The following is a 12,204-nucleotide window of genomic DNA, read 5'->3' as shown; positions in this document are numbered from 1 at the left end:
TCCCAGCACTTTGGGAGGCTGAGACAGGCGGATTACGAGGTCAGGAGATCGAGACCATCCTGGCTAACACGGTGAAACCCCGTCTTTACTAAAACATACAAAAAACTAGCCGGGTGAGGTGGCAGGTGTCTGTAGTCCCAGCTACTCAGGAGGCTGAGGCAGGAGAATGGCTTAAACCTGGGAGGTGGAGCTTGCAGTGAGCTGAGATCCGGCCACTGCATTCCAGCCTGGGCCACACAGCGAGACTCTGCCTCAAAAAAAAAAAAAAAAAAAAAAAAAAAAAAAAAAGAAAGAAAGAAAGTGAGGGCTAGAGAGAAGGGAAGAATTGAGAAATATTTTAGAGGCTGATTCAGTAACAAGTCATAGTTACCAATTGCAAGATGCAGGAGTCAAAAATGAAAATGACTTTGATGTTCACACATTCATTAGATATTTATTGTGTGTCTTCTCTGTGGTAGGCATAGAGCTGAATATGGCATGGTTGTTGTCCCAGAGGAGCTTTTTATTTAGTGACAACACAGAATAAATTAGCAGTAACCATAGCTGTGGTGTTCTATGCTCCAAGGGCTTGGAGAGCATTGGAATCAGCAGACAGGCAGGTAAAACACTCTGGCAGACGACAACCTTGCAGAAGAGGTTCTGGATGCGCAACCAGGTTGGGGTGTTGGGTTGAATGTGTAATTGAGTATGATGTGGTAACTAGGATAGGGATGTTGAGTTGCCCAGTGAAAATCAGAGCCTAGAAGTGAGGAGAGGGACTCCTCTGTGAGTATAGAGTTGGATGCCATATGCATGCAGGTTGAGGAGGGTTGAAGCCAGGAAAATCTAGAGGAAATGTGAAGGACCAAGACGACGAAGCCCAGCAAGACTTGAGAAGAAGCTGTCAAATGAGGAGGAGAACCTACAGTGGGTAGAGCTATTGAGCTGAGGGGATAAGAGTCTGAGAAAAGAATCATCCATGGTGCCATGGTGACAGATGCTGCCAAGAACGTGGGTAGCAGGGCTAAGGTGTCCTCCAGGTAAGAAAATTAGGCTGGCATTGATGATCTTAGAATGGCAGGAAGGGGTTGCCCTCCAGATGTCACGGTGTATGGAGAAAAGGTGATGAGGATGCTGAGAAATGAATATGCTCTCTCTCAGAAATTGGTTAGGAAGTGATGATGAGAAAAGCCAGGGAGCTAGAGTGAGAAGTGGGCTTCATAAAGATGCAGCTTTTAAGATGGAAAACACTTGAGTATTTATTCTCGTTAGGATTGAGTACATAACTTATGGGGCCCAGTGCACAACAAAAATGCCGGGACTCCTTAAAAAAGTATTTTAAAAATTCAAGACAACAACAGCTAAACGTTAAACCCGTTTGGGACCCTTTAAAGTGTAGGGCCCTGTGTGGCTTCATGAGTCGCACATCAGGAAGTAGGCCCTGCTTCTCAGGGTAAGGAGCCAGGGGAGGAAGGTGGAAGTGGGTGGATCACTGATAGAGCCCTGGGCAAGAGCAAGTGGGATGAGAGGGACCTGGGGTCCAGATGGGGTCAGAGCCTTGAATGGGAGGAAAAGTAGGACTTTGGTCACCTTCTCAGAAGTGGGAGATGGAAGATGGAAAGGAGATGGAAAATAAGATGAAAGATGAAGAGGAGACGGTGCTGGAAGTCATTCTGGAGAAATTATTTTCCTTATTGACTAATTTCTGGGTGGAGGAAAGTGGCAGAAGCTTGCAGCAGCATCAGTGGAGTAAGAGGCTGAGAGGCTTTGGGGAGGAACTGGGGCACTGAGTGGTCCCACTAGCAGCAGGCACTTGGTAGATGGGGCAGGAGCAAGCCAGGTACCCAAAGGACAGGTGAGACTGAAGGAGGGGTGTGGAGAGGAGGCCCCTGAGAGGATGGACTGGGATCCGGGTTGGGAAAGTGATAAGAAATGGGGTGGCCAGGACTGGAAGGCTCTTTCAGTGAGGAGGGAGGTGGACATGAAGATGGAAGTGCAGGAGGCCCATTTCGGAGGGGAAGAATTTGTGCGTTTAGTATTCTGGCCGTGAGGAGATGCGGAAGTTGGTGTAGGTCCAGTCTAGAGCAGGGGTCCCTAACCCCGCGGCCGCAGACCGGTACTGGTCCGTGGCCTGTTGGAACCCGGCCACACAGCAGGAGGTGAGCCGCGGGTGAGCGAGCATTACCGCTGAGCTCCGCCTCCTGTCAGATCAGCGGAGGCATTAGATTCTCTGGGAGCGACAGCCCTATTGTGAACTGCGCATGCGAGGGATCTAGGTAGCGCGCATGTATGAGAATCTAATTCTTGATGATCTGAGGTGGAACAGTTTCATTCTGAAACCATCTGCCCTCCCTCCCCCCAACGCTCCCCACCCCCCCGCCACTGTCCGTGGAAAAATCGTCTTTCACAAAACTGGTCCCTGGTGCCAAAAAGATTGGGGACGGCTAGTCTAGAGGATTCATTCAAAGAGTTAAATAACAAAGCAAGTAGAACTAGAAGTTCGCCTGGAAGGAGCAGAAGTGTCGTGGAATTATTATTTTAAGACCAGGCATAAGTATGTATGTGTGGCAGGGAAAGAGATCATGGAGAGGGACAGGTTAAAGATGTGGGTGAGGCTGCTAAGTAGGGATAAGGGTTTCTCTTCCCTTGAAACCAGAGGAAAGGGAGAGAGACGTGTTATAGAGTCCCCTTGAAAAGACTGGGATGTTAAGAGAGACTGAGTGTTATGAGGGCGATCTATATGAGTGGGGAGGAACCAGGAACTTGGCCTTGGTCTAGGAATGGGGAGAATCGTGAATTTTTCTTGGAAACGAAGGGGGTCGCCCGTGAGCGGCGAGGAGAGCGGTGGGAGGCAATGTCGAGTCTCGCCGCTCCCGCCTGGCAGGGGCGGGCAGGACGCAAACCTTCCCTCCCAGTCGCTCGGTTACCAGGGCATCCCCGGCTCTCCGCAATTCAGGAACCTTGCCAGAAGGGCTCCCACCTCCCCAAGCCCCCGCGGCCCCACAAGGTCCAGTTAGGGCTTTTGAAGGCCTAACTGGGGAGAGGCCGTGGTGATGCAGAGGTTTAACCAGCACCCGCCGGGCGCCCCGGGGGCCAGGCCTGGCGCTGGAGTACCGCAGTGAAACCTCGCAGCCCCCACGCCTCTAGTCTTTAGGCTTGTGCCTAAGAGCGGCCTGGGCTCCTTGGCGCACTCTCCTCTTTCTTAGCTTCTTTCTTTTCTTAAGGGAAACCTCCCCGTACCCTTAGGTGGGGCTCCTGGTTGCTGCCACCACTTCCCTTGCTTGCCGGAGCCGGCTCCCTGTCCTCCTGGTGCCCTGCCGGGATATTCCAAATCTGGGCAGCAGGAGCCGGCCGCCGCCGCCTTCATCTGGAAAGGCTTAAGCCCTCTCCCGGTGGGGAAGAAGTCAGAAGGCCGCCTGTCTCCCCGTCCCCTCACCCCCCACCTCGGTCCTCCAGGCTCCGAGGGGTGCAGCTCGGCCCGGGGCCACGCGGGGCACGTACAGTCTAGTCCGGCCGCCGGGCCTCCCCGCCCCGCCGCCGCCGCCAGCCTTTGGCGCAGGGCTGCGGATGCCGCGGGAGCCGTCTCCCTCGCACTTTCCCGGCAGCGGTCCCGTCGGTCGGGGCAGACAGGCCAGGGTTAGAGGACCCGGAGGAGGGGAGGAGCCGGAGGAAGAGGAGAAGGAGGGGGCCCGTCGGCCCCGCCCCCGCCCCGCCCCCAGCGGCCGGAGCCGGGGCTGCAGCCGGGCGCGCCGGAGCCTGAGAGCCCGCGAGCCAGCGAGCGGCGGCTGCGGCCTCCCCTGCGCGCAGCTACCCGAGCGTCCCGGCCCGCGGCCCCGCTAACCCCGGGGCCCGCGCCCCCGCGGCAGGGATGCATCATGGCCACGCTGGCTTGCCGGGTGCAGTTCTTGGACGACACGGACCCTTTCAACAGCACCAACTTCCCCGAGCCCAGCCGGCCGCCGCTGTTCACGTTCCGCGAGGACCTCGCGCTCGGCACCCAGCTGGCGGGGGTCCATCGACTGCTGCGGGCGCCGCACAAGGTACTGCCCGGCGCGGTGGCCTGGGCCCCCTGGACGCAGCCCGTTGCTGCGGTGCGCGCCGCGGTGGGGGCGCCGAGGCCCGGGGCTTCGCGGGCCCCCTGGGCTGGGCTGGGCGCGGCCCCAGGGGACCATCGCTCCAGGGCAAATCCCCCTCCCCGTTGGACAGAGGGGCTCGGCGGGAAGGCCCCTCCGGAGCGGGCGGGAAGGAACGGCCAGAGCCGGGGGCGGGCGTGGCAGAGCAGGTGCCGTGCCGGCCCGAGGCGGGATGGAGAAGGCTTCCCGAAGCCGCGCCGTTAGCTCCGCCGGGTGGGCGGGGTGGGGCTAGGACGCGGGCTGTCGGCCTCGGCACTCGGGCAGGCACCAAGCGGGACGCGGGAAGAAGCGGGGTGCCGCGAGACTCAGGTCCCTTGGAGGAGAGCTCTGAGCGACGGCCGGGACAAAACCTCTCTCAGGCCTCTGGGGTCGCTGCGGGCGGCCACGCGACCCTCGCGACAAAGCACGCTTCCCGGCGACACCGCCTCCTCCTTCCCCCTGAGACGCCGCCGAGGACGCCGGCGGCGCACGGCGATAGCGCTTACGGTATCCCCCTTTTCTTCTGAGAAGCAGGTGGCCTTGGGAACCTTGGAGCAGTCGCTGTGGGAGGAGGGGGGGGGGGCGCGGAGGGGCGGCGCGCTCACAAAGCCTCAGCCTGGCAGCCCGAAATGAGTGTCCCCTGGGAAGAATGGCTTCTCAGTCTACCCGTTAGAGAGGCTGGTTTTTTTTTTTTTTTTTTTTTGTAACCTTTTGCAGGAGGATAGGCCTCTTGCAAAGTATTTGTTGCAAAGAGCTGGGTATTGAGAGCTAATCATTTTGTTACCCAGGAAAACCCTTCCTCTCACTTAAACAGATTGAATGCAGCTTGCAGAATTACCTTCCCAGTATGTTTTCTGCCTAGGATTCATATCAAAGCTTGGAGATGATTTATTTCTTGAGGGTCGACACTGACACATATTTGGAAGAGATAAGGATTGATACCCCAAATAACAAAACTGATTTAAAAAAGAAATCCTCGGATTTCTGTATGATGTTGAACTGCTTTGCAAGGAGAGGAGGAGGTTGGTTGTGTGAGGAAACTGGTGGACTTTGGCAGTGGTAGTTTCCTCTCTATTAGTGTATCAGTGCTTTCCTCCTCTACTTAATTAGTAACGTTTTCAGGAATAAGAAATGGGGCATTTCCATCTCATTCTCTCCTGGTTGGTTCAGGACAGATACAGTCGTGGACACCTCTCTGGCCACAAGAGCACATTTGATTGGGAGACAGAGGGTCATCATCATCCAGAGTGATGTATTCTGGATTCAGCTGATCAGAATCACTTTTGTAAATTATTTGGTTCTTCTCAATTAGTTGATTCAGTGAAAAGTTTTGGAAGAGCTTCTTCTACATCATGATTATTCGAGCCACTACAGTCTCTGATTACAGTGATCTTTTGTTGAAACCACCAAAGGCTCATAATTGTGACCCTGTGACCTTGAAGTGGTTTCCTTGGATTTCAAACCCTATATACATGGGTTAACCTTTCAAGCTGGGAGCTGTAGTATGTTTTCATGTTTCCATGGAACAGTCCCACAGTCTTGATCCTGGTCTGGTAGGAGAAAATCCTGATGCTCCTCCACTGCCCCCCTCTTCCTCACCCCCAACTAGAAGCCCCAGAAGAGCAGTTGCACTGGCTTGCAGAATTTTCTAAGGTGTTCCTTGTGGAATGAACAGAACCAGAAGAAGTTCTACAGAGACCCTTGACTTTTGTTTTGGGGGCCAGCCAGCCTCAGTCTCAGAATCTTTTGCCCCAAGACCCCTGCAGTATATTTAGATGTCTGGCATTGTTTTTCCCATCTACAGCAAAGTGAGTGACTTTATTGATGAGGGTTCTGTAAAGCAGAAGCCAGGGCATTTATGTGCCTAGGTATACATTCATATTGTTAAGATGATATTGACTTCCATCAGAGAATCTTAAAATTGGATGATCCACCTGTGATAGAAACAGCTGGAGTTTCAAGCACTTGACATGTAGTGTATGCCCCACCCAGGCTCTCAGTGCATGGTTTCCTTTCACACTACACAGCTCCATAAAGTAGGGACTTGGATTGTCCCTATTTTAGAGACGAGGAAAGTGAGGCAGAGTGGCTAACCCACTTTTTGTGCTAGAAGTGGGGAACTGAGATTCAAACCAGCCTTGTGTGACTCAGGGCATCGGTGTGGTTCTGTTCTGGGAACCAGGTATATGGCTGTGGACAGAAGCCATGCCTCCTGGGCGTCTTCCATTCACTGGAGGGGTTCACCCTGACACCTTCGAGGGCCAAGCACTTTTAGGCCTGGGGACAGGTGAATGTTGTAAGTGACTGAAAGCCTTGAGGCAGAATTCCTGGCCTGACACAGAGTGCATAGTCAGAAGTGGGAACATGTAGTTATCAACTCTGCTGTGAATTAGCTTTTGGGGATGCGTTGACCTGGGTGAGCTATCATCCCAGAACCCAGCCACCAGTGAGGCTTTTTGGGCCACAGGGTGTGCTTCTTCCAGGTCCCACAGAGCCTGGGATAGCCCAGAAGTGGAGTTCTGTGCAGAGAGTGCATTCTCAGTGGGACAAAGAGGGGAGAAGTGTGACCGTGGGATAGGCAGACACTCAGAGTGCTCTCAGCTTGCCTGCACATTCAAGTCCCTGAGGGAGTCATTTTTTTTTTTTTTTTTTTTGTGATGGGGTGTCACTCTTGTCACCCAGGCTGGAGTGCAGTGGTGTGATCACGGCTCACTGCAACCTTGACTTCTCTGGGCTCAGGTGATCCCTCCCGCCTCCCGGGTTGCTGGGACTACAGGCATGCACCACCACAGCTTGCTAATTTTTGTTTTTTTTTAATAGACATGGGATTTCACCATGTTACCCAGGCTGGTCTTAAACTCCTGAGCTCAAAGTGATCTGCCCACCTTGGCCTCCCAAAGTTCTGGGATTATAGGTGTGAGCCACCATGACCGGCTGGGAGTAAACTTTTGGCTGAAGTAGGTCACATGTACAAAAAAGCGTACAGGGTGTAAGTGTACAGTTGGGTGAATCTTCTTAAAGTAAATGTACCTGTGTAGGCAGCGCTGAGAAGGCCCCTCAGAGGGTCCTAATTTTTGAAGTTCTCCTAGGGATTCTCCTGTGCTGGCAACCTTTGAACTGGACAACCTGTCAGGCCTTTCCTGGCTGAAACTTGAGTGTGGACATCTTTTCTTAACCTAATGATGTATTAATTTAGTCACGTCTGCTGACTCCATTAGAAGTTGAAGCTGTTCATTTAAAAAAATTGTCATCTCATGCGAAAATAAGAGATGGTGATTATTATGCTGCATCATTTTATATTTCTTAAACTGATACATTATTTTAAAAAACCTTCATCTGCTTATAGTAGTTCTAGGGAATATGATTAAATAAACGTTAGTTTTCTAACAAAAAGTTCAAATCAGGTGCCATATTCTCATTGGGGAGATGTTCATTTTGGTGGTTATATGTTCTAGGTTGGGCTAAGCAAGACATTTAGGTTTTGTTTTCAAATGCTGCAAAAGTAGATGTTTATTTCTGGCTTAATATTTTAAAAGAAAAATGGTAATTATAGGAGTTCTAATTTAGAAAAACCTCTGCAGTAGCATTCATAGAATCTTAGACCTTTTAAAGCTTAAAATGTGTTTGGATTGATTCATGCTACTGGCCTTTAATGACCTAAAGATTCTTTTTTCTCTTTGATAGACAACACTGGAATTATAGAATATTTTTACAAAAAAGTGATGACTTTTTTAGTGTACATGTTAAAATGACAATTATTACTTCATGATTTAATTCAGGAAATGTTTCGTTGCCCAGAGTGAGCTGGACAGAGTGGAGTTATAATAGCTGTCATGTCCTAGGCATTTGCCTGAGCTGAGAACCATCCTAGAGGGACATCAGCTCACCAAGCCCATGGCCATTCCAGGGCCAAGTACTGATACTGTTGCAACTCATAGAAGGAGAGACCAAGATTGGAAGAAAATCACCTGGTCACACAAGTGAGAAGTTCCGAGTTGGCATGTGACAGCAGGTCTAGGCTCTTAAGGACTCTACTTTTGTATCCTGAATGTTCTCCTTCCAGGTAGCCTGTCCACATTGCAGCGTGCATCCTCTCATTGGATTAGCCTTGAGTGTACTGTGTTCATTCCTTTTTCACTACCTTTGTCTTTGTGGTTGCCTTGCTGCCTCAGCTATCCCATCTGTAAACAGCTGATTACAGTGAGGATTAGAATCTAGCTACTCCAAGTCTGAGCTGTGGATCACCTGGGCTTTATTAGGAATGCACACTCTCAGGCCTCCCCCAACCTGCTGAATCAGGACATGCATTTCACCAAGATGCCCTGGTGACTTTTGTGCACACTACAGTCTGAACAACGTGGATTACAGGTGATTTAGGTCAGGCTTTCAGTACATGGGGGTTCTCACTGTCTCCCCTGTTCTCTGATAACTTCCCTGAGGGAGAAGATCTGGCTGTTCAGTCCTCTGGTGTTTCCCTCAAAGCTGAGTAGTGCTAAGATAGAATGTGCACTAAGTTGATTGATTGGTGTTAGTTTTAGAACACAAATCCACTGGTATTATTGCACTAATGAATTTCCACCTTAATCCTCTTAAGGGACACATCTGTTTGCTACATTACATTAAGATTTTAAAAAGATGAGATCATTAGTAAACTTGGCAAATGTGTTGTGTCATAGTATCTTAGGACAACACTGTTTAAGAATATTCTATGAACAGCTAAGAGTGTCTCCGTGTAAGCAGAGTCGAATCTGACTCCACTGTAATTAGCTCAGTTGGTTGGAGCCTCGCTATTGAGATCAGGATCATGGGATTGAACCCTTCATGGGTCAGTTGGCTTTGTTTCATGCATGGCCACAGACCATATCGGTAACCTAGCCAGACATTTAGCAGGTGCTGTCATGGCCCCTTGCAAGGATCTGGGTTGGAATAGACTGGCATCAATCTTTGGGAAGGAAGGGGCTATTATGTCATGAACTTACGCTGCAGGCTGTACTGTAGGCCTCCATGTATAGCTTTATTTATCCTCACAACAACTCTAGCAGTCAGGCAGATGAGGAATCCCCAATTAACAGATGGGGAAACTGAGGCACAGGAGGTTAAGCAGGTTGCCTAAGGCTATACTGTGTTTAAGTGAAGGAGCTGAGATTTAAGGTCTTTTTTTTTCCTTCCTCCAAATCCTGTTGTTAACTGTGTCCCACTATTAGAAAACCAGCATAGCCCATGCTCTCTGTGCCGGTGGGGGTGGGGTAGGGTTGACTGCATTGCCCTTGCACGCGGCTGCCTGTCACAGTGCTATGATTTAAGTGGTTTTGCTCTGGCAAGCCCTCCCAGGGTTGATGCTCTGTGTCTATGCCTTTTGTCCTCAGAGTCCAACCTGAATCCCTCTGGAAAACAACAGGACTGCCATTGCCCTCCCGTTCTGGACTCTGAAATGTTAGTTCTTAATAGTGTTGACTTTAAAACTGATTAACATGCTGAGGCCAACTCAGGAACAGCCCTCCCCCACCCTCCTTTTCTCTCCATAGTTTATCTCTCTCTGAAGATGATACTTTTGAACACTTGGGAACTTTTCTGTCTTCAGAAGACAGCAATCACTTGCTCCAGGCAACCCCTGCACCTCATCTCTCAATGACACTGTTGTTGCCTGTGGCTGGCTTAGAGGCATAGCTGGGTCTTCCTCTGGTGGCCATTTTCAGAGTCTTGGGTTTGTCAGCATCTGCTCCATTAGAGAGACAATCGGAAGTCTTTTGGGGTGGAGGGGGAGCTGGGGGACTGTTTCTAAGCTTTGTTCTGAACTAAGCTAGAAAGAATGGGGAACATTAAGTTACAGTGAATGTTAAGCTTTGACACAGGGATGCAATCAGCAAAATCCAGATTGTGAAAAATTACAGTTTCTCCAACAGATAAATTGCAAAAGAAAGAAAAAGATGGAAGGAAACCTTAGATGAAAAGAGACTGAAGAGATACATCAACCAAAGGCAATATGTGGCTGTGATTGAATGCTGATTCAAATACATTGTAAATAAATATTTCAGATCACTTGAACATTTGAGCAGTGATATTTAATATTAAAATTATTAATTTTAAAGTGTGATAATAATACTGTGGTTAGGTTTAAATAACAGTTTATGGCTTTCAGAGATACATACTGAAATTATATGATGTCTAGAATTTGCTTCAGAATAATTCTAGATAAGAGACAAGTAGGTGAGTCAGTATATAGGTGGAACAGGATAGACTGTGAGTTGAAGTTGCATTATAGATATGTTGGGAGGGGTCATGATATTACTTTCTATACTTGTGCATATACTGAAATATTTTTATAAAAGAGCTAAAAAAATTAGGTTACAATTCCAATAGTCCCCTTGGGATCAGAGCTCTTTCAATAAGTGTTACTGTATGATCTGAGTGTGTTTTCTATGGCTGAGATGGCTAACCATCAGTGGATTTTTTTTTCATACCTCCATTGATGCTTTGCTTCCCACGCTGATTGTTGTGTTCTTCTTAGAATCTTAGAAAAACAACTGTAGAGCATCTGTCTTTTTATGTTCAGAGTGTCTTTCTAGGCTCAATCAATTCCCATGATGAAGTAAACAATTGTCAGTTACATAAACTATTAGCTTAGCAAGCGAAATGCTAAGGTACAGATATTATACCTGTGGTTTCAGTATATGCTCCTCAATTTTTATCACTAAGCTGTGAAGTTGTTAAGGCCATAATAAATGATACCAATATATAAAGGCACTCAGTTTCCCAAGGCTGTTGATGCCCATGACATGCCTGCATAGCCACACTGGGGTGTTGCCCAGTTCCCAATGAGCCAGCTGTACCTCCACCTGCAGTATGCCTCAGAAGAGGATCTCAGTTTACAGTGAATGGCAGTGATGCTGTAATGTACATGAAAATGTAAGTTGATTGTATACCTTGGCACCCTAATAATTATAGTCAACATTGATTTTCTATGGGCAGATAAACTTATTTATAAATTAACTGTTAAGGAGGGAAGAAGAACAATTATTTTTTGAAAAAAAAATTACCACCAATCAGCAAAAAATTATATACCCAGAAGTTTCTCCGTCTTTAGAGACACATAGTAACAAATGGAATCTACATCATATCTGTTTACAAACTGGAAACATCCAACTCCTCTTCACCAGTTAGTTTTGTAATCTAGAAATTAAAATGTTAGACTCCAAGTAAAAATGTTTAGGATTTAATGTTAGAAAAGAAAATCTTAAAATTTTTGATCAACTTGAAAAAAGGGAAAATGTTAAACAACTTGCAGTTCAATATAGAACGGTATTTCTACCCTTGGCAAAAATGAAACAAATTAGTTTCTCATTGAATATCTTTAACATTCTTGAAAAAGAGAAAACCAAGAAGGAAACTCCTTTGGTGCTGAGATGCCTCATCATGCACTAATTTTTATAGCAGAGAATGAAATGCCAGAGCTGTAACCAGAGTGTGTGGGATAAGCCCAAGATTTTTTTAAGTTCTCAGAATAGAAGATAACCAAGGCATCTTCTGACTGCTTGATCAGAGCAACACTCACTGTGCAGCAATATTCTATCTTCTGCAGCCTCTGCTGCTGATACCCAGGCAAACAGGGTCTGGAGTGGACCTCAAGCAAACTCCAACAGACCTACAGCTGAGGGTCCTGACTGTTAGAAGGAAAACTAACAAACAGAAAGGACACCCACACCAAAACCCCATCAGTACGTCACCATCATCAAAGACCAAAGGCAGATAAAACCACAAAGATGGGGAAAAAGCAGTGCAGAAAAGCTGGAAATTCAGAAAATCAGTGCGCATCTCTCCCTCCAAAGGAACGCAGCTCATCGCCAGCAACAGAACAAAGCTGGATGGAGAACGACTCTGACGAGTTGAGAGAAGAAGGCTTCAGTCGATCAAACTTCTCAGAGCTAAAGGAGGAACTATGTAACCAGCGCAAAGAAGCTAAAAACCTTGAAAAAAGAATGGATGAATGAATAACTAGAATAATCATTGCAGAGAAGACCTTAAAAGAACTGATAGAGATGAAAATCATAACATGAGAACTACGTGACAAATGCACAAGCTTCAGTAACCAACTTGATCAACTGGAAGAAAGAGT

The 12,204-nt window shown here is 48.2% G+C and overlaps 1 protein-coding gene across 3 annotated transcripts in view; it reads left to right on the top strand.

Moving 5' to 3' along the window:
- Positions 1-3,737: 3,737 nt before the first annotated feature.
- The window catches only part of FHOD3 (formin homology 2 domain containing 3), a 482,714-nt gene continuing 474,247 nt past the window's right edge, over positions 3,738-12,204 (top strand). For all 3 annotated transcript variants that reach the window (XM_023207642.2, XM_023207641.2, XM_023207640.2), the window contains exon 1: positions 3,738-4,019. In XM_023207642.2, the coding sequence (XP_023063410.1) occupies positions 3,855-4,019 (165 nt within the window). In that variant the 5' untranslated portion in view covers positions 3,738-3,854. The remainder of the gene's footprint in view (positions 4,020-12,204) is intronic.

This window comes from Piliocolobus tephrosceles, chromosome 18 (genome assembly GCF_002776525.5).
Source record: "Piliocolobus tephrosceles isolate RC106 chromosome 18, ASM277652v3, whole genome shotgun sequence".
Taxonomy (NCBI): Eukaryota; Metazoa; Chordata; class Mammalia; order Primates; family Cercopithecidae; genus Piliocolobus; species Piliocolobus tephrosceles.
This window is presented reverse-complemented; position numbering and strand designations above follow the sequence as displayed.